The sequence below is a fragment of the Pongo pygmaeus genome, chromosome 9, assembly GCF_028885625.2.
Source record: "Pongo pygmaeus isolate AG05252 chromosome 9, NHGRI_mPonPyg2-v2.0_pri, whole genome shotgun sequence".
NCBI classification, from domain to species: domain Eukaryota; kingdom Metazoa; phylum Chordata; class Mammalia; order Primates; family Hominidae; genus Pongo; species Pongo pygmaeus.
The window spans coordinates 10,951,116-10,972,667 of NC_072382.2; the positions used below are offsets into that span (position 1 = coordinate 10,951,116).

At 52.7% G+C, this 21,552-nt stretch overlaps 2 protein-coding genes across 5 annotated transcripts in view; one reads left to right on the plus strand and one right to left on the minus strand.

The window, feature by feature from the left end:
- Window positions 1-1,867: 1,867 nt before the first annotated feature.
- ZFTA (zinc finger translocation associated) lies at window positions 1,868-11,151 on the plus strand. 2 transcript variants are annotated; one of them, XM_054441269.2, is made up of 5 exons: window positions 1,868-2,600; window positions 4,770-5,267; window positions 5,832-6,218; window positions 6,488-7,039; window positions 7,208-11,151. In XM_054441269.2, the coding sequence occupies exons 1-5, from the start codon at window positions 2,462-2,464 to the stop codon at window positions 7,654-7,656; spliced, it is 2,025 nt and encodes a 674-aa protein (XP_054297244.2). In that variant the 5' UTR covers window positions 1,868-2,461; the 3' UTR covers window positions 7,657-11,151. The 2 variants fall into 2 exon arrangements, with proteins under 2 accessions (XP_054297244.2, XP_063527829.1); XM_063671759.1 differs by lacking the exon at window positions 5,832-6,218.
- A 1-nt stretch (window position 11,152) lies between these two features.
- Window positions 11,153-21,552, minus strand: part of RTN3 (reticulon 3) — a 78,808-nt gene continuing 68,408 nt past the window's right edge. For all 3 annotated transcript variants that reach the window (XM_054441266.2, XM_054441268.2, XM_054441265.2), the window contains 6 exons: window positions 20,826-21,033; window positions 18,353-18,491; window positions 17,859-17,928; window positions 17,279-17,325; window positions 14,835-14,893; window positions 11,153-12,917 (listed from right to left, as the gene is read on the minus strand). In XM_054441266.2, coding sequence (XP_054297241.1) covers window positions 12,872-12,917; window positions 14,835-14,893; window positions 17,279-17,325; window positions 17,859-17,928; window positions 18,353-18,491; window positions 20,826-21,033 — 569 coding nt within the window. In that variant the 3' untranslated portion in view covers window positions 11,153-12,871. The remainder of the gene's footprint in view (window positions 12,918-14,834; window positions 14,894-17,278; window positions 17,326-17,858; window positions 17,929-18,352; window positions 18,492-20,825; window positions 21,034-21,552) is intronic.

Sequence of the window (21,552 nt, forward strand, 5' to 3'; positions counted from 1 at the left end):
CTCTTCCCCCAGTGGGGTTGGGGGGTACCCCCCACTGCATTATGTTATTCTTAAGTCTCTGCACCCCCAGCCCCGTTCTCATCACTTATGACTGCTTTCTGAACAAGAAAAGAAGTGCATAAATAAATGAATGGCCTTGTGCAAGGCTCTTGACTCTCTGAGTCTCCATTTCTTCATCCCGACAACAAAGTTCCAGCTTCACGGGGCTGCTGCGAGGATCAAGTAGTGAGTGGGAAACTTTTAGAACTGCCGAGCGTGCAGCCGTTCCTGAGGTCGTGCAGAATGTGGGTGGGAAGGGGAGGGCAGAGGTTGTTGAAGGTGGCTCCAGGTGGCTTTGATACCTTTCTTCTGGTAATAAAATTACCCTTTTTATACACACACAGCACTGGAAGGACAGACACCAGAGTCTCACAGGGGTTGGCCCTCAGCATTGGTTCTCTGTGGAGTGAGCAACTAAACTAGAATAAAGCACAAGGGCCCTTGGCCCCAGAAGAACAGGCTTCATTTTAGGACATTAGGCTCTTTTAGCTTCTTTTCCTTTCTTTCTTCTTTTTTTTTAAACCATACTACTTAGAAGTGCGTGAAGCCCAGGTCTCTGTCTCACTTTCCCTTTGTGTTCCCGGGCCTGGCACAGGTGAGGGACATAATGAATGAAGGAATCCCCCATCTCAGGGCTCTGCGTGGCACCCATCAGCATCAGGGCCTCTGACCCCAGTGGGTGAGAGGAAGTGCAACCCCCCCCCCCGCCCCCCTGAGCGCAGGGCCTGCCGCGAAGAGAGCAGAGCTGTGAAACGGAGACTCAGTTTACCCAAGGTGGAGTCTCAAGCACGTCAACATGGGGGCTGAGGAAGAGACGGGACATCTCCGCGGCGACAGAGCCCAGAGGCATTTAAGAAATCTTAATTCTTGTCCCCTCCTCACAAGCACTTCGGGGACAGGTTTCCTGTGTTCCAAGTAATTTAATTCCCATGGCTCCCGAAAGGCTGGAGCGGTTTCCTCTTCAGAGGCTGTGGGTGCCTCTGAGAAGGAAAGTCACAGGCAGTATCAGTCTTGCCCATTTTCTTCAGTGCTGTGTGTCCAGCGTCTGAAAGCATGCGGGCACACAGTAGGTGGTGACAAGCGGACGAACTGCCATCGGCGACCGCTGGGTAACTCCCCAGTGCAGGGAACAAAACCCGCCTCCAGACAAGAAGACCCCGCAGGCCTCCCGCACCCTGTAATTTGGATCTCCAGGAATCGCCTTTGTTGTGGGCGCCCAACCTCAGGCAAAGCGAGCACCTGCTCCTCCCGCCGGTCCTCACAGGAGGACCCCAGGCTGCTGCGCCCTGGCTGCCTCTCCCGCTCCCTGCGCTCCGCTTCTCCGGAGCTGGGGGACCGGGGGCGCCCCGGGACCCGCAGCCAGGGTCCGCCCAGAGCTTCCGAGCCGTGGTAACGCGCCTCTCCAGGTGCCCGACACCCCGCCCGGGGCCAGCATTCTTCGCTTCCTGGGGCCGGGCCGGGGGTCTGGGGCTGCGTCAAGGGCCTCGTCAGGCACCCCCAGGCCTGCGGGGGCAGGATCCTGAGTCACCGCCGCGCACGCCCTCTCCTCCCGGCTTCCATCCTGGGGCCACCTCCGCCCCGCAGCGTCGGGCCCCGGCGCAGCCGGCTCTCTGCGGGTCTGCTGTGCGCCCCTCTCCCCAGCCCGAGTCACTGCGGCCGCCGCCCCCACCCCTGGCTGGCTCGGGGGAGCCTCCCTTGTCCGCCCCTCCCATGAGAAGCCCGAGCTCTCAGCGCTCCCGGGCGGCTCCCGCGGGAGGGGGCGCGGCCGCCCCCACGGCTCCACCCTCTCGGCGGGGCCGCAGCCATCTGGGGCCCCTGCCAGTAGCGGCCGCTCCGGGGCCCGCACCGAGCTCGCGACCCGCTTGCGCGGCGGGAGGCAGCCCCGGGCAGGGACCCCGGCCTCCCCAGCGGGCGCTCCCGGCGCTGAGATGCCCCGAGGGGGCGGTGGCCGCGAGCGGAGCCCGGGTGGAAGCGCGTCGCAGCGGACGCGGGCGCCCCTCGCCACCTCAGTGACCCTTTGGGAGCCGGGACCGGAGCCCCGGAGACGGCGGTGCTGGCCCGCGGGGGCGGCGAGGTCCGTGCCCCTAGCGTCCGGAGCTGGCGCAGGCTGCTGAGCCTCGGCTGGGCTCGTTGCCTCCCGCCTTTCCCCCCAGCCCCCCGCGAGCTGGCAGGAGGAAATAGCGCGCGGCCCCTTTAAATTTACCCAGGAGCCCTTAAAGGAGCCCCAGGGGCCCCAGACAGGAATCCCCACCCCGGTCCAGCCCGCGCCGCCGAGCGAGCAGCCTGCCGTCCGTGCGGCCGGCCGCCCCGTGCATGCGCCCCGCGCCCAGGGGGCCCGCGCAGCGAGCGCTCCGCGCGGGCTGCCGCCGGCCCCGCGGCCCCGAGCCCCGCCGCCCCGGGGCCCCGCTCCGCAGCGCAGCGCATGGAGCCCGGCGGGGACCACCGGAGCCGGAGCAGCGGCGGCAAGGGCGGCCCCGGGCCAGCAGTGGCCTCGGCACGGAGCCGACGGCTGCCGCCCGCCGGATCGAGCGGCAGCGCGGAGCCGGAGGAAGACGAAGGCGGTAAGAGCTGGGGCCGGCGGCCCAGGCGGGGGCCCCGGCGTGGGGGAAGGGAGGGCTGCGGCTCGGGGCCCCTCTCCGCCGCCGAACAAAGCGGGGGACGCGGGCAGGGCGGTCGGGGGCGCCACCTGGTGGGCGCGGAGCGCGGCTGCAGGGCTGGCGGGGGAGCCCCCCGCCCAGCTCCCGGGGTCGGCCCGCGGGGCTCGGGCGGCTCGCCTCCCCCTTAAAGGGCCCCGCGGCCGCCCGCAGCGCCCCGCCTTGGGGGCCAGGCCCGAGGGGCCCCACGGGGCAGGGCGCCACGGAGCGAGGCTGGTGGACTTGCAGCCCCCGCCCCTTTCTTTTTCAGACTCCCAGGTTGGTCTCCCTAATCGGGCTGTCTCTTAAAAGTCCGCCCAGACCCTGGGTCCCCTTCGGGGGCTTTTCCCCAGCGGAGCTGAGCTCAGCTCCGAACTCTGCTGTTTTAAATCGGCTGCTCCTCTCGTCTCGTGGCCTTGTGAGAGACATGTACCCTTTTTCTTTTCTCCCACATTCTCCCTAGGAAAGTGCATCGCTTGCGCCCCGGGGGCCCCCACGTCTTTTCCCACCGCGGGCAGTTTTTAAAACGATGGGTTCTCCCACAAAGGCAGACACCCCTCCGGCCGGTGCATTCTCCCTTCCCTTCTTTTCAGAATTTTTTTTTGCCCTAATTTGTCAGCTCTAGCGGAACCAACCAGTTCTCCTCGTTCGCTCTTAAAGGAGACTGTTTACTCATTTCCCGGCTGCAGGGTCACGCCTTAAGACCCTTGAAGGTTTCCTCCAGGCCAGGGAGACGCAGCCCGAATCTCCACGCTCCCCTCCCGGTCTCTCCCCTCCCAGAAACGCCCCATCTCCTTTTGTTTTTAAAGAACCTCGGCTCCTCCCCCTTTTTCGGCTCTTAAAGGGCCAATCCACCTTAGACTAGCCTGGATCCAGCGCTGGAAGGATGCTTAGAGACCAGCCAGCTAGCCAGTGTCTTTGCAGACAAAGAAGCTCAGGCCCAGAGGGCGGACATGACCTATCAAAGGTCACAGAGCAAGTTACCAGTGAAGCCAGCACTTGAACCCAGGCCTATGACTCCGAAGCCAGTGGATTTTATGGCTCTACTTAAATAAAAACTAAAACAAACAAAAAAACTTCCACAAGGGCGACAGGAGCCCTTTCTGATCCTGTCTTTTGTTTTCCCAACCCTGTGATTCTCCACTGGGAGAATGACCAGAACCTGCCTGTGTGCCCAGGAGACCATTTTTCTAAATCAAGAGGGGTGGGAACTGTAGGGAGGGTAGGGGACTGCTCTGGGTGGGTGTCTGGCACAGGGAACACCATTGGGTTAGTGGGGCCTCTCCAGTGCCCAGCCCTTTTGACTGCTGGGCAGTGGCCGGCTCCCTGCCAGAGCAGCAAATAAAGCCCCAGAAGGACTTAATGGGCTTCAGTGGATGGTGGCCACTCCCTGCCGCAGTGTCATTAGTTGCCACTCTGGTGGCCCTGCTGCCATCCCTTTACAGGGTCATTGGCTCCTCCAGAATCTGGAGAAGTTTCAGTCTCAGAAACTCCTTTCCCTGGAGATGTTGGCAGCTTTGTCTTGGGGATCCCTCCCATGTGGGGGCCTAGATTTGGGGAACTGAGAGTGTCTAGCCCATCCCCAAAATGGGAGTCTCAGGAAGCTGTATTTGAAGCATTACTGGAAAAAGGGAGAAGACCTGTGGGTGGGGCCCTCCTGGCGGGGGCCCCAGGCGGGTGGGTCCCGTGTGCAGCCCTGGCTGCAGACAGATGCCCCCTTTGTTTGTCTGGCCCCACTGCCTGCTCTGCTCCGGCTGGAACCGCCCTGGCCTGCTGCTCTCCTGGCTTTCTCCCTACGGCTCTTGTCCAGAAAGGGCACCTTACAGAGCTGGTTGGCTCCTTGGCCCTCACCTTATTTTTTAAAAAGTCAGAGCTATTTCCACAGTGCCCTGCGTCCTTTTGTTCTTGATCTCCTCTTAAAGGGTCCTTGCCCTTTGTAAAGGGCTAATGTTTTGGCTCCCGCTTCTCCTACCATCCCTTTTATTGCTCTTAACACCCCCTCCCCCAGCTCCCTTTCTCAGGGCTCACCATTGAAGCCCTCGCCTCTTTCCCTGGAAATCAGAGATTGAAAAACTGTCTCCCTTTCCCCTTCTTCAGGGCAAGATCTTCAGCTGGAAGGGGGTGCCTTGGGGTCCTGGGGGAGTGCCCCCCTGCCCTCCTCCAGGGCCAGGGGACCAGCATCTTCAGGCAGGAAATATTCAGACCACTGTGAGGCCCGGGCCTCCAGGCCTGGAAAGAGCCGCATCCCTGGCCGTGACCACCGGCGCTACTACCACGACCACTGGCGGCTGGAGTACCTGATGGACTTCAACCCTGCCCGGCACGGCATGGTGTGCATGGTGTGCGGCAGCTCCCTGGCCACCCTCAAGCTCAGCACCATCAAGCGCCACATCCGCCAAAAGCACCCCTACTCCTTGCATTGGAGTCCCCGGGAGAAGGAAGTCATCAGCAACAGCTGGGATGCACACCTGGGGCTGGGGGCCTGCGGAGAGGCCGAGGGCCTGGGGGTCCAGGGGGCTGAGGAGGAGGAGGAGGAGGAAGAAGAGGAGGAGGAGGAGGGGCCCGGTGTCCCAGCTTGCCCGCCCAAGGGCCCAGGTAATGCAAATGCAGCTTCTGTACAGGCAGGGGCCTGGGTGGCCAGTGGGGCACAGTGGGCCAGCTGCTCTGCCAAGGAGCTGGTGTTCTTGAGCAAGGCACTGCTCCTCCTCTGGGTGGGGTCTGTTTATTGCCCTTATTATACAAAGGTGGGGGAAGGACAGTGGGGTGAGAGGGTCTCTGATGTCCACGGCAGCTTGTACATTCTGTGGTTTTTGAAGTATCAAGGAGAGAGGTCGGGTGACAGGCAGTGGAAAGGCTTGGAGTGGGGAGGCCTGGCTGGGGTGGGTGAGGGAAGGGGGAGGGTGCTGGAGAGGTGTGGGCTGACGGTGAAGGCCAGGGACAGGGCTAGACTCCAGTCTGGGGGAGGTGTGGGTGGTGCTTGAAGTGCTAGCAGAGGACGGTTTAGGGAGGTTTAGGGAGTTAGGATTTCAGGAGAGAGGAAGAGAAGGGCAAAGGTTAGGCCTGGGGCCCAAGTGAGTGAGAGGCTTGTGGGAGAACTGGCTGTAGTGGGTGTGCTCCCGTGGGGCCAGCGTCTCAGTTCCTTCCCTCCAACCCTTTCAGGCAAAGCCCCAGCTGGTGGGGGCTGCCGGCGCCAGCGGCGAGGGGGCCCAGTGGCACCCCGGGCTCGGCGTCTGCGCCTCTCAGCCTCCCGGAGGGCCGGGGGCAGCAGGGGGCTGGGGGCCCGGCGCCTGGAGAGGAGGCTGAAGGAGTCCCTGCAGAACTGGTTCCGGGCCGAGTGTCTCATGGACTATGACCCGCGGGGGAACCGGCTGGTGTGCATGGCCTGTGGCCGGGCACTGCCCAGCCTGCACCTGGACGACATCCGTGCCCACGTGCTGGAGGTGCACCCTGGCTCCCTGGGGCTCAGCGGCCCCCAGCGCAGTGCCCTGCTGCAGGCCTGGGGGGGCCAGCCCGAGGCGCTATCAGAGCTCACCCAGTCCCCACCAGGTGCGAGGCGCATCCCAGGCTGAGACCCCCTCATATTGGGGCTCTGAAGTGGGGTCTGTGGCCAAAACTGGGAGGCAGGGACTTAGGGCTGAGGGCTGAAGGCCAGGAGCTGGCGCTCCACACACATATACTCCCCCTTCCCCCAGACAGAGACAGACTGGGGCCTCTAGCTTGGGGCTGGGGTGAGGAGCCAGGATGGACCCCTCTGCGTGGGCAAGGGCAACCCAGCCAGCAGGCTGAGCCCCTCTCCCTCACCCCTTCCCCAACAGGCGATGACCTCGCCCCCCAGGACCTGACCGGAAAGAGCCGGGACTCGGCCTCCGCTGCTGGAGCCCCCTCCTCTCAGGATCTCAGCCCCCCAGACGTAAAGGAAGAGGCTGGCTGGGTCCCTGAGAGGCCCGGGCCCGCAGAGGAGGAGGAGGAGCTGGAGGAGGGCGAGGGCGAGAGGGCTGGGGTCCCGGGCCGGTCGCCACGGGGCCGCGCCCACCGCCGCCACCCCCAGGAGCGCTGGCGGCTGGAGTATCTCATGGAGCTGGACGGCGGCCGGCGCGGCCTGGTGTGCGGGGTGTGCGGGGGCGCGCTGGCCTCGCTCAAGATGAGCACCATCGAGCGCCACATCCGCCGGCGCCACCCGGGCTCCACGCGCCTCGGCGGGCCCGTCCAGGCCCTCATCGCCCGGGAGTGGAGCGAGAAGGCCGCCCACCTGCTGGCCCTGGGGCTGCCCCAACCCGAGTCCCCCCAGGGCCCCGGCACTGCCGCAGCCTCCGAGGAGAGGGGAGGGGACGAGGAGGAGGAGCCAGAGGAGGAGGAGGAGGAGTGGGGTGAGCGGTGGGGCCAGAGCAGGCGGAGAGGGAGAGCCGGGCAGCCGCTGGGGCAGAAGGGACTGGAGGATGGGATAGAAGGGCAAAGATGGGGTGACCGGAGATGAGACGCGGGGCCCAGCCCGCTGTCCCCCGCCGTCGCCAATGCGGTCCTTTGTCCCTCCCTAGGCGACGTTCCGCTGTCCCCTGGAGCTCCTTTGGAGCGGCCCGCCGAAGAAGAGGAGGACGAAGAGGACGGCCAGGAGCCTAGGGGACTCGCCTTGCCGCCACCGCCTCCCCCGCCGCCGCCCCCGCCCCGCAGCCGGGAGCAGCGGCGGAACTACCAGCCGCGCTGGCGGGGCGAGTACCTGATGGACTACGACGGCAGCCGGCGCGGCCTGGTGTGTATGGTGTGCGGGGGCGCGCTGGCCACGCTCAAGGTGAGCACCATCAAGCGCCACATCCTGCAGGTGCACCCTTTCTCCATGGACTTCACGCCTGAGGAGCGCCAGACCATCCTGGAGGCCTACGAGGAGGCGGCGCTGCGCTGCTACGGCCACGAGGGCTTCGGGCCGCCTGCCCCGGCGCCGCGTGACGGCGGCGCGGACCTCAAGTCTGGCGCTGTGTGTCGGGCGTAGCGGCCTAGCGGGCCCCCGGGTCGGGTCGGGTCGTATCGGCCCCGCCCCGCCCCGCCCTGTGCTCGCCCGGCCCTCCGGCTGGGAGACCCTCGCGTCCGGTGTTAGCGCTTCCCGCGGCCGCGCCCCCCGCTGGCCGGGCCGGGCGGAGACGGGGGATCGGGTGGGGCCACCGGCGTCCGCGCGGTGCCACTTGGGTCCCTGAGCCAGTCGGTGCGCTGCGGGAAGCGCACTCTCCCATCGGCCCGGAGCCCTGCCCTCCCCGCGCAGGGCCCACGTTTTCCGAGAATGCAAAGCGGCCTCCACGTGTTAGCGCCGAGCGCTCCCGGCCGCACCCCGCGAGGGGATCCTCCGCAGGCCGGGACTGGGGGCGCCGTCACTCAGTATTAGGGCTGAAGGGGGGCCGTGCGGGCTCTGGCTCTGGCCTTGGCCCTGGCCCTGGCTGGGGGCCCAGTTCCCTGCAGCCTTGCACGCTGGCAGGCACGGCTCCCGGCTTGGGGGCTGCTGGCTGCCCTTCCCTAATTGGGATTCTCGGCCTCTCGGAGGCCCCGGCTGCGGACTGGGGCTTCCAGCGGGAGGTTGGGCCGCGGGGCTCGGGAGCCTTCCCGGGGTGGGAAGGCGCGTTGGACCGAGGGCGGGGCTATGCGCCCGGGGCCCGGGCTGGACCAGCTGCGCTTACCTCCCCGGCAGGCTCAGTGAGAACCGTGCGCCCGGCGGCCCCACCCTCCTCCCAGGCCGCTGCCACGCCCTCCAGGGCAGATCTTGTAAAGGGATTAGCACTTTTTTCCTTTGCTCCTTTTGCCCCGAGGGCCCCTGCTTACCCCTAAACTCAGAGTCAGGCGCCACCAAGTCCGTGGGAGCCCGGGGCACAGGCGGTCCCGGCAGTCAGCCTTCGATTCCCGTCCCATCCCCATCCCTCTTTGTCCGCGGTGGATGCGGTGTCCGTTCTCAACCCGCAGGGCCTGGGGCCGGGCCTCAGCCTCTTTTCCCCGTGGCAGCCCCAGGCCCTGTGGGGCAGGGATGGGGCCCCGCGATCTCCCAGGCAGGTCCGAGAGGGATGTGTAGATTCATTCTCCTGTGGAGAACAGGTGGCCCCGAGATCAGGCCCTTTTTTGCTCTTTGTATTTTATTTTGAAACTGTATTTAATGCTTTTATATGAAAGGGGGAGGGGCGGGGACAGAGCTGACCCAGTCACCCTTATGTGCAAATGTCTTATTTATTATGCGTATCAGAGATAAGCTGTGAGGTGGTGGAGGGAGGACCTGAAGGAAGGAGGAGCGAGGGCAGAGGCGGGGACGGGAGGACCCCAACAAGCTGTGCTGATGTTACTCCCGCTGGGAGACTCCGGGCCCTACTGTCTGCTCTTCACAAAGCCAGGCTGCTGCAGGAACAGTTCCCGCGGTCCTAAAGTCGGGGCGGGGAGGCTAGTGGGTGGAACTTGAGGGTTGGGTCTGGAGGAAGAGATGCCCTGGCAGCGGGGTCCAGCCCCTGCCTCGGGGTGGGAAGGCAGAGAGCAAAGAGGAGGCCCCTCTTCTCATCCCTGACCCCCAGGCCAGAGCCCAAGGTTCAAGTGCCTCAGGCCCAGTTCCCTTGACTCTTCCTGTTTGGGAGTTGGATTTTATACCACGGATTTTATAGCATTTTTATATAATTCAGGATTGTCAGAATTGGAAAGGGCCCTGGAGATCACTAGTACCACCCTCCTCACCTTCACAGATAGCTAAATTGGAGCCCAGGAACCAAAATGATCACACAGCCAGGTAGGGACAGTACAAGAACTAGAATGAAAATCCTAGCTCCCGACTCAGTGTTCTTTGCACGATAGCACGCTGCTTCCCAATTCGCTGGTCAGTTATTAAAATTTGTCAGGCCTGCCGAAGGATTGACATGCTGGACAATGCAGGCCACCACGGTGGATCTGTTGACTCCTGAAGGTGGCAAAGCCCTGCACACTGCCTTGGGATGAGCACACTGAGCTCTGCAGGGCCTCAGCTGGAAGGCGCCATCCAATCGCCCTTCCCCTCCCCAGCAGAACTCCAGAGGTGGGGCGGCTGCTGCAGGGCCCAAGGCCGCCTCGGCAGGGGGCTTTGTGCTCTGTGTTGTGCTCTGTGTCCAGGGATTCAGGAAGATCCTGAATGGGTTGTCAATTAACTGAAAAGTAAATTCTCAGTAAGTTTGAACCTCTACGGTTTTTGAGACAGTATTAAAAGCTTGAGAACGGAGATTATGGAGGGCACCAGGCTGTGCACTGCCGTTCTTTTACTTTCCTTCATGCATTTTTTCGGATCCAGAGTATTAACACCACTTTTTTTACTCTGCCCACTCAAAAACAGTAGGTAAATTGGGGCAACCAATTTATAATCACTCAAGCCCACTGCCAAAGTTCAGATAAGCCAGGGCAGAGGGGTTAGGAGAGGTCCCCCCCCCCCATAGGCAGGGAGAGGCCTCAGGAGAGTGGACATCTGTACTGACTGAGACAGCCCCAAACACACCAGTGGTTCTCAAAGTGTGTCCCTGAGACCAGCAGCATCACCTTAGGAATCTGCTAGAAATAAAAATTCTTGGGCCATACCCCAGGGTTACTGAATCAGAAACTTTGTTGGGGCCTAGCAATCTGTTTTCATGAGCCCTCCATTGATCTTGATGCAGCTGAAGTGCTGGGCACCAGTGAAGGGGAAGGGCTGCGGTAGTGATTTCAGTGATTCCTGCTTTGATGGAAGTTATGGCCTCACAGGTTAGAGGTTGCAAGTTGAGTTGGCCCTCTTGCCTAGGTGTGCCTCCTTGCCTTGGGATTCTGACATGAACAGGTGAAGTCTCTTCATGATTTTTTTTTCTTTTTGTTAATGGTATGCTTGCTATTATGGCCAATATGTAAATGTTACTCTGAATACATATTTATATACCATGTTACTTAGTGACATTATTCAAACATTTGTATGCGTATTTGTGAAATTGTTTGCATCAGTCATTTAAAAAATATTTCAGCCTAAGTTTTCTAAGAGGTATGTTGAATACATTCTTAAAAGCCAGCTTAAGAGTCACAGCAGCCTTAGTTTAGGAGAAGAGCTAATCACTGGTGACCACTCAAGTTCTTTCAATGAAGACCTGATGATGTATTTAGTTCCCATTTTCCACGGTGAGTGACTCAATTTAAGTGTATTGTGGCTATATGTAATTTACAGGCTGCTTTACGTTGCAGGCAGGAAAATCTCCCAGGCTGGTGTGAGGCTGAACTGGGGTAAAAGACCCCCTGACCCCTCCTCATTCTTCTAAGGTCACCACCTCTTAGAGGGTCTCTTATTTTCTTTCAGAGATCAAATGCACAGTTATGGTCTACAACTAAATTCTGCAGTCTTGGGAATCCTTACGAGTACCAACTATTAGTCACTTTTTAAAGTCCCCAAAGTGGAGTGAGGATAGGGGGAGTGGAAGCAGTGTTTGGTTCTTACTCTACCCAAACTGTGTATAAAGAATAAAGTTAGCAGAATGATGCCACAGTCATTGTGTGTTTTTTTTATTAATACCACATCAATTTGCAATTTTACAGGAACCAAGACTCAAGCTCCTTAGGTGCGACTGTATTTTTATGCTGCACGCACAGACACGTACACACAGTTTCATTAGTAATTTTTCATCTATAGGTTTTTCTTAAAAAAAAAAAAAATCCTGTGTGGCACAAAGATCTCTTCAATTATCTAAACACAGCAGCAACAAAAGAAAAGAACTGGATGTGGTGCTTCCACTGCAGAAGGTCCTTTGGAGGGGAAGCCCAAAAAGACAATCACTGACTTCCTGGGAGGGCAGAGGATGAGGATGGAGAATGCACTTCCTACTAGGACATGAAACCAGTTAAAACACTCAAAGGGGGCTAAGAAAATAAGATGGAGTAAGGCAAGGGTACCTTTTACCCATCCAAATTCCTAACTAATTTTCCCAAAACACGTAGAAAGACAATTTCCTTCCACTACTTTTTGCAGCTGCCATACTTTGGGACCATCAAATATCATAGCCCTTACTTTAAACTCGCCAGTGCATATTCCCTCTGAAGGATCATGACTATGAGTGAGAACCTGAAGGAACTCACAGATGATTTTTCTTTCAAGTTCGCTGAATTTTCATATTGAAGGTGAAGAAAAAACCTTGCCCCCAAATGGGAATTGGAGATTTGAATCTTGGGAAAAGATCGAGAAAAGAACAACTGGGAAAAGATCAAGAAAAAAGGCTTTTTGTATTTCACCTCTTGAGAATGTTCCCCCCACAGACTGAGATAGGATCACAATAACTCAATAACTGAGGAGCCCACATGCAGGTTATTTTTTTCTCTAACGAGTTTACAGCAGTGTACAGCAGTTACAGACATTTATTTTATAATAAGAAAAGTACAACCATATTTATTAAACTTACGGTGAGGTGGGCAGGGGACAGGGAGGAAAGCACATTCGGGAACGAGTTCTCAAACTAACGCTCACAACTGGTGTCCAATGACATAGAAACCACTTTCCCAAATGGCGGAGCCTTTCCTTCCCCGGGGATAGTGGCAGAGGGAGTGGCGGCCACCACAGCATTCCTGCTGACTCCCTCTCAGTCCCACTTTCCATTTCTATTCTTTTTTATCAGATGGCATTCTTGGAATCAGGAATTATCACTATCACCTGTAAGTTATTCATCAAGTTGAAAGTTAAATCATTAAAGGAGTATCAGCTGCTCACACTGGGGGGCAGGAAGATAGGATTTGAGGGCTGCAAAAAAAAAACCAAGGAAGGTACCACACTCCTGTCCCCAAATAATTTTTTCATAAGTTAATCATTACTTCTTAACTTAAGGGCAAAACTATAATGGATAGCTGAGTAAGACTAGTGCTGAAAACTGGATAGAAGGACCCAGAGGTGTTCTTTCATTTTCTCTTTTACCTCCAATCTTTCCCCTTTCAAGCTACAGGTAAAGGCTCCACCACCATTAAGGTATTGACTTATCCTATGAATTTGATTCTTTCTTTCTTCTTCTGAGTTCTAAGATAGTTCTTTTATCAGTCCATCAATTTTTGTGCTTGATACTGAGGGTTAAAGGGAAAGGATGGGAGAAAACACCAAATTTAAAAAAAAAGCTTGGAATGCAGGCTCAAGCTGACACTGAGTATGTTCCTTCATAGTACAAGTAACGACGTTATAACTATTAAATGGTGTTTTAGTAACTGTTGCATTTCTGGTTTCCATGTACTTATTCTGCCTTTTTTTTGGCGATTCCAGGGAGTTTTGCTTGGATCCTATTGAGAAAAGGAGGGGAAAAAGAAAGAAAGTGAAAACATTAGCATTTGCTCTAGGTTTTTATTTTAACTGTGATGCTAGAGGACAGTCCTGGACTTGCATAAGCAATGTGAAACGCATTCTCCCGGCTGGGCGCGGTGGCTCACGCGTGTAATCCCAGCACTTTGGGAGTCCGAGGCAGGCAGATCATGAGGTCAGGAGTTGAAGACCAGCCTGGCCAATATGGTGAAACCCTGTCCCTACTAAAAAATGCAAAAGTTAGCCAGGCGCGTTGGTGTGCACCTGTAATCCCATCTACTCAGGAGGCTGAGGCAGGTGAATCCAGGATAATCACTTGAACCCGGGAGGTGGAGGCTGCAGTGAGCAGAGATCGCACCACTGCACTCCAGCCTGGGTGACAGCGAGACTCCATCTCAAAAAAAAAAAAAAAAAAAAGAAAAATGTTGACAAATTCAAAGCGTTGGGTTCACAGTATTTGCTATGAATAATTCAAAATAAAAGCAGGGCTCATGCCTGTAATCTCAGCACTTTGTGAGGCCAAGGTGGGAGGATCACTTGAGGCCAGAAGTTTAAGCCTGGCCTGGGCAACATAGTGAGACCCCCATCTCTATAAAAAATAAAAAATTTGCCAGGGCATGGCACATGCCTGTAGTGTCAGCTACTCAGGAGGTTGGGGTGGGAGGATCACTTGGGGCAAGGGAGGTCAAGGCTGCAGTGAGCTTTCAGTTTGTGCCACTGCACTTCAACCTGGGTGACAGAGTGAGACCCTGCCTCTAAAAAGCAAAAAGAAAAAAGAAAAAAAAAATTGCCCTCTAGGTATGGGGGAAAAAAGTAAAAAGAAGAAACAACTCTTTGATATAGGGAGTCATAAAGATGTTTGTCAATATTTTATTTCCTGATTTAATTATTAATTGGTTTAAAAAAATAGGAACAGAGATTTGGCAATCTTAGAAAGGACAACTTTGATCCTTAAGTTACTTATTTACTAGAACTTTTGTTTCTGAGAGGGATACATGTGAAAATAAATGAAGGTGGGGAAGCAACCAATAACTTTTTGTTTTTTTTTGAGACGGAGTCTCACTGTCACCCAGGCTGGAGTGCAATGGCATGGTCTCTGCTCACTGCAACCTCGCCTCCCAGGTTCAAGCGATTCTCCCTCCTCAGCCTCCCGAGTAGCTGGGACTAAAGTTGCATGCCACCACACCTGGCTAATTTTTGTATTTTTAGTAGAGATGGGGTTTCACTATGTTGGCCAGGCTGGTCTTGAACTCCTGACCTCGTGATCCACCGTGCCCAGCCTGCAACCAAGAACATTTAAAAGCCAGTTCAAAAAGGCAGAGTAGTCTATGGTCCTTGTTACTGGAGAAGCTGAGGTGGGAGGATCACCTGAGCCCAGGAGGTCGAGGCTGCACTTCAGCCTGGGTGACAGAGCAAGACCCTGTCTCCAAAAAATTCCACTGATCTTTTTTTTTCCATTGATCCTCTTGTCTCAGCCTCTCCAGTAGCTGAGACTAAAGGCACGTGTTACCATGCACAGCTAATTTTTTATTCTTGGTAGAGACAAGGCCTAGCTATGTTGCCCAGGCTGGTCTTGAACTCCTGGGCTCAAGCAATCCTCCTGTCTCGGCCTCCCAAGGCACTGGCATTACAGGTGTGAGTCAAAATGCCTGGCCTGTTGATAATTTTTAATCTAAGATACAAAGGTCCAGAAGGCAGGGCCAAAAAAGATATAAAGGATTTTTTTTCCTTTTTACAGAAGCAGCTATAATAATTTCTAGTAAAATGAAACTATCAACTAAGGATTTTATCAAAATGAAAATTACTTTCTTTGGCATCAGCATTTTGTACAAGGGACTAAAGATAATTGGGGGGAAGGAAGCATACCTCATGATGATGTGGTCTCTAAATGTACTTACTTTTCAACAATTGACTTCGTCTGATCTCGGGCGATGCCAACATAGTGATCAATCTGGGTCTTTAAGGAAGGAAAATAAATTCAGTTGTGGTAACATACAGATCACCAATTTTCCTGAAGGCACTGCTCTTTTGTCTAGTTTAACCATTTTTTAAACACTACTGACCAGTCTAGAAAATGCAAATACCCAGTTTTTAAAAGTTTTTTGTTTGTGAGACGGAGCCTCGCTCTCACCCAGGCTGGAGTGCAGTGGCGCTATCTTGGCTCACTGCAAGCTCCACCTCCCGGGTTCACGCCATTCTCCTGCCTCAGCCTCCCGAGTAGCTGGGACTACGGGTGCCCGCCACCACACCCGGCTAATTTTTTATATTTTTAGTAGAGACGGGGTTTCACTGTGTTAGCCAGGATGGGTCTTGATCTCCTGACCTCGTGATCCACCCACCTCGGCCTCCCAAAGTGCTGGGATTACAGGCATGAGCCACTGTGCTCAGCCTTTTTTTTTTTTTTTTTTTTTTTTTGAGACGGAGTTTTGTTCTTGTTGTCCAGGCTGGAGTGCAATGGTGTGATCTCGGCTCACCGAAACCTCCACCTCCTGGGTTTAAGCAATTCTCCTGCCTCAGCCTCCCAAGTAGCTGGGATTACAGGCATGCGCCACCATGCCTGGCTAATTTTGTATTTTTAGTAGAGACAGGGTTTCTTCATGTTGGTCAGGCTGGTCTTGAACTCCCAACCTCAGGCAATCCACCTGCCTCGGCCTCCCAAAGTGCTGGGATTACAGACATGAGCCACCACACCCAGCCTTAAAAGTATTTTTAAAACCTCTGGTTTTAGAATCCAAATTACACCATAAACACCCGACATTTTGTTAAAAAATCACTCATCTTTTGCAGAGGTTAAGTCTTACTTGGTAAGTATTTTCTTTAGAGACACTGGAGTATATAACAGTTTCCAATTACTAGAAACTGTGTGTCTAATCTATTTTCTGTCATCATAAATATGTTATGGCTCTTGTGTAACACTAATTCACTTAATACCAAAAAGCCAAAAAGTCTCTTGATGGATGACTTAATCCATAAAGAATAATCTCATAGCATTTAGTATACTTGGTACACATCATCCAACAATGCAAACACCTCTTCACACTGATGGATTACCTGAATAACCTAGAGTTTAAAGTTTCCTTTTGGACACCCGGCTTTTATTCATCTAAGCATTTTTTTTTTTGAGACGGACTCTCCCTCTGTTGCCCAGGCTGGAATGCGGTGGCGCGATCTCGGCTCACTGCAAGCTCCACCTCCCAGGTTCACACCATTCTCCTGCCTCAGCCTCTCTGAGTAGCTGGGACTACAGGCGCCTGCCACCACGCCTGGCTAATTTTTTGTATTTTTAGTAGAGACGGGGTTTTACCGTGGTCTCAATCTCCCATCTAAGCGTTTTTTTTTTTTTGAGATGGAGTCTTGCTCTGTCACCCAGGTTGGAGTGCAGTGGCGCAATCTCGGTTCACTGCAACCTCTGCCTCCCAGGTTTAAGCAATTCTCCTGCCTCAGCCTCCTAAGCAGATGGGACCACAGGCGCCCACCAAGCAGCTGGGACCACCCGGCTAATTTTTTGTATTTTTAGTAGAGATGGGGTTTCACTGTGTTAGCCAGGATGGTCTCAATCTCCTGACCTCGTGATCCGCCCGCCTCGGCCTCCCAAAGTGCTGGGATTACAGGTGTGAGCCACCGTGCCCGGCCCCACACTGGGCTAATTTTTATATTTTTAGTAGAGATGAAGTTTTACCATGTTGGCCAGGCTGGTCTCGAACTCCTGACCTCAAGTGATCTGCCTGCCTTGGCCCCCCAAAGTGTTAGGATTATAGGCATGAGCCACTGCTCCTGGCCTTTTTGAGACAGGGTTTCACTCCCATCACCCAGGCTGGAGTGCAACGGCATGATCTCGGCTCACTGCAACCTCTGCCACCCGGGCTCAAGTAGATTCTCCTGTCTTAGACTACAGGTGCAGGCCACTGCATCTGGCTATTTTTTTTAGAGACAAGGTTTTGCCAGGTTGCCCAGGCTGGTCTTGAGCTCCTGGGCTCAAGGGATTCTCCCACTTAAGCATCCCAAAGTGCTGGGATTACAGGCACAAGCCACCACCCCTGGCCTAATCATTTTTTCAACTTATTACTTTTGCATAGAAAATACACCCACATGATTAAAAACTCAAAAGGCACACAAGTATAAAAAGGAAGTTTCTCTTTCCCAGTCATCTCTCTCCTAAATATCCAGTTTCTCTCCTTGGAGGAAACTACTGCCACCAGTTTCTTATAGGCACTTGACTCATAAAATTAGATTGTAGAAATAGTTATAAAAAGACTGCTCTGAACATTCAATGTCTCAAAAATGAACTACAACTACTCATACATCAACTGGCACATTTGATTTGGAACAGATAAATGCTTACCTTGTACTTCTCATAGACAATCGGGACACTGAAAATGAGCAGTTCAGCTGTAAGACAGAATCATGGGACATGGCAAGTGTATATGAGAGACAGTCACATCTTAAGACTCAGAGTAACATATACATTTTTCCTCACAAAATACAGGAAAACACAGGCATTCCTCAAAATGAGAAATCCTGGTTAGCACTCCCAATTAAGACAGCTAATTTAAAGTAGTGTTAAAACAAAACAAAAAACAAAACAAAAAAAACCTCTTCAGGTATACAGGCTACCTTCTTTGTACCACAAATAACAATTTCCAAATTACCAAAATGGTTTCTGTAAATAAGATCCCCATATGTAAACCAAATCTAGACGACTGTCCTTTACTTCCAGCTGTTTTGATATTTCTTAATTTATAACTGAGACCATTTCATAAACCTGTGACCACAAACTCCGGTTCCTCCAGTGCCAACTCCCAGGTCTCTATGGGTCAAGACTGGGCATTGAAGAATGAGTAGAGCCATGCTGGGCATTCTCTTCACTCTTATTCTTACAAACTACTTCAAAGAGCGTGGGCACATTCTCCTTGCCACCTTACCAAGAATTAGAAGGGTGATTCCGTTAAAAACAGCACCAACATAGGTCATCAGCCACATGAAGACAGCCAGCTGTGAAGGCCAATATCAAAAGTTAAGCAGGAATAACCATAAGGCAAAATTCACATTAACTGATGTCATTCTCCTCCAGCTAATTAAGTCTGCATAAATTTAGTGATGTGTGACATGGATAATTTCCAAATGAAGGTTCCCTACTTGTGTTATACATTTGAAGGTATGTGAATGAAGTCTGTAGTTTTCTGAGGTCCAAAGACTGAAACTGCACTGCTGCCAATTATATCACCTCTCTTCTGATGTTTGTTCCCCAGCAGAAGGCTATACCTTTCTCTAGTGACTCCTATCCCATTACAGAATGACTGAGCTAAGCATACGTTCATTTTTGTCTGATAAAATCCTATGTACTGTTTTTCCTCCAAATTATAACCCAGTCTTAGCTTTTTCTGTTTCACCACCAAGAGCTGCAGAAACAACTAACCTTCAAGGAGTCAACCAGATCTTCTACCAGAAAGAGACGAATAATGAGTTTCAGGGCCCTGTTGATGTGCACCATGGCAGCATTCATGTAATTATGGAAAGCTTCCGAGGACAGAGTAATGTCTACGTCCAGGTAGGCTCTTCCAGAAGAAGAAACAACAGTCATACATTTGACATGGAAGAAGATTTTGTTAGCATAGTAGTTACCGAGAATGTAAAATTGGTTCCCAGGGTGCATTTTAGAACCTGTAGGAGCATTTTTTTGTTGTCGTCAGGTGGGGTGGAGACACACTGTCATTTAGTGGGCAGAGGCAAAAATGCCAGATGTCTGCAAAGCATGGGACGGTCAAGCACAGTAAAGAACTGACCTATGTTCTGTGTCACTTTTACTACCTCACTGGATATTCATGAAGGTGAATCCATTTATAAATAAGAGCCCAGAACACATAAAAACAAGGTACTTTTTTTTTTTTTTTAGCAGTTTTAACATTAACATATCCTGAAGTTTCTAAAACTATATTTTGTTTATGCTAAAATTTTGCTGTTTTTTTTTTTTTAAAAACATTTTGGAAAACCACATTTGTATTTGTAATTAAGAGCCCAGAACACATAAAAACAGGGTACTGGGTTTTTTTTTTTTAGCAGTTTTTTTTCTGAGATGGTGTTTTGCTCAGTTGCCCAGGTTGGAGTGCAATGGTACAATCTTGGCTCACTGCAAACTCCACCTCCCGGGTTCAAGATATTCTCCTGCCTCAGCCTCCTGAATAGCTGGGATTACAGGCACCTGCCACCTCGCCCGGCTAATTTTCATATTTTTAGTAAAGACGAGGTTTCACCATGTTGGCCAGGCTAGTCTTGAACTCCTGACCTCAAGCAGTCTGCCTACCTCAGCTTCCCAAAGTGCTAGGACTATATGCGTAAGTCACCGCGCCTGAACTGCAATAAAATTTTTAATGCCACATATAGTTGTAAGTTATTCCTTCTATTTCCACCAAGAGAAAATACAAGGAGCACAGGTGCGGCCAGAAACCTATTCTGTTGTAGTCCTGAGAGGTCACAGCAGGGTCTCCTTCTCTATGAAAAAAGAGCTTTCAAAAAACTGTCATTTGCTCACGTTAAAGTCAACATTGTTTATGGGGTAAGATTTTCAAGAGGGAAGTGTGAAGAAAACATTTGTTAAAGTTACAGCACAATAAAAAAAGCTAGAAATTGTATACTAGAAATGTAGTCAGAAGATCTACTGACTTCATTAAGACCTCCAGCGTTAAGAAAACTAGTAAGAGATAAGGAGGAAATCAGTAATAAACCAAGAATGAAAACACTGAGTTCTGATATTACCAAAGCACAGACTCAACAAGATTTGAAAGTCATGTCAAGTCTTACCTATGTGGGGGATTAAACATGCACTCGGAACCCCATCTAACCGAGCGCTGCTCTAGGTGCTGTGCTTTCCCTGCCCTGCTCAAGAATTTAGAGTCGCCAGGTGCAGTGGCTCATGCCTGTAATCCCAGCACTTTGGGAGGCCGAGGCAGGTGGATCACGAGGTCAGGAGTTCGAGAACAGCCTGACCAATATGGTAAAACCCTGTCTCTACTAAAAATACAAAAATTACGGTCGGGCACGGTGGCTCACACCTGTAATCCCAGCACTTTGGGAGGCCAAGGCGGGCAGATCACAAGGTCAGGAGTTCGAGACCATCCTGCCGAACATGGTGAAACCCTGTCTCTACTAAAAATACAAAAAAATTAGCCGGGCATGATGGTGGGCACCTGTAGTCCCAGCTACTCGGGAGGCTGAGGCAGGAGAATGGCATGAACCCAGGAGGAGGAGCTTGCAGTGAGCCGAGATCGCACCACTGCACTCCAGCCTGGGCGACAGAGCGAGACCCTTGTCTCAAAAACAAAACAAAACAAAAAACAAAAAAAAACAGCACTTTGGGAGGCTGAGGCGGGCGGATCACCCGAGGTCAGAAGTTCGAGACCAGCCTGACCAACATGGAGAAACCCCGTATCTAGTAAAAATACAAAATTAGCTGGGCATAGTGGCGCATGCCTGTAATCCCAGCTACTCAGGAGGCTGAGGCAGGAGAATCGCTTGCACCTGGGAGGCAGAGGTTGTGGTAAGCTGAGATCGCGCCACTGTACTCCAGCCTGGGCAACAAGAGCAATATCTGTCTCAAAAAAAAAAAAAAAAAAAAAAAAAAAGAATTTAGAGTCTTCTTTGAAGGACTCCCTTCAAGGACTCCCTCTTTGAACTTCAAGTATGAACCTCTAATTTGTCAAAAAGTTCTTGGCTTCTAACTTGGCCACTTCTTAAGGTGATTTCAAGGTCTCTAGGGGATGCTTCATGCCACCAATCAGCTGCATTAGGCCCCATAATTCTTGATTTTTAGTCAGGTCTGAGTTTTAGACCTATCAGCTTCAGTGAACCCTTCCACTAAAATGTAGAATGTTGCTTTTAAGACTTCAACTCACTTGAATGGATGGCCTTCTTCTGACTTCTGTACAGCTTGGATGACGGACTTGTAGATCCTGAAGCTGATGGTGACAGAGAGAAGAGCCAGGATGAGGTAAGAAACCACACTGATGACACTGAAAGCTGCCAGGGAAAGCAGCATGATCAGCGTGGTGCCAAAGACAAACCCAGTCTTCTTCACATCTCTCCAGAAAATCAGATCGTGCACTGACAAAAGAAAAGGGAATATAAGTTATAAGAAACATCCACAGCTACTATGTCTTGCATGACTGTGAAGCCTCACATTAGCACACAAATACAGGTATGCCCCACTTTAAGATAATCTGGTTTTGTTTTTTTAAAGAGATGGGGTCTCACTATGTTGCCCAGGCTGGCCTGGAACTCTGGGCTCAAGTGATCCTCCTGCCTTCACCTCCTGAGTAGCTGGACTACAGGTGTGTGCCACTGTACCTGGTTCTAAGAGAATCTTATAAATGAAAATCAAATTATGTCAGGGGTGATAACTCACGAGGCAAAAGGTTCTTCTGCTACACTGATTAGGTTTCAGGATAGGATTATAAAAATTTAAGAGCTTATTTCAGCTATGGAAATACACTGGGGTAAAGTGCCATTTACCTTAAATATTTTGGCAGAAAGGATGATAAAGCAGGTGTGGCAAAATCTTGCTGTTAACTAAATTATGCAAACCAGGCCTATAAATTAGTCGGGTGAACAGACTATAAAACC

Bases quoted from the DNA above. Each gene is read 5' to 3' on its own strand.
- ZFTA (XM_054441269.2), top strand. From the start codon at position 2,462: ATGGAGCCCGGCGGGGACCACCGGAGCCGGAGCAGCGGCGGCAAGGGC. The intron at 6,219-6,487 runs GTGCGAGGCGCA...CTTCCCCAACAG, and splicing joins GCTCACCCAGTCCCCACCAG to GCGATGACCTCGCCCCCCAG. The intron at 7,040-7,207 runs GTGAGCGGTGGG...GTCCCTCCCTAG, and splicing joins GGAGGAGGAGGAGGAGTGGG to GCGACGTTCCGCTGTCCCCT.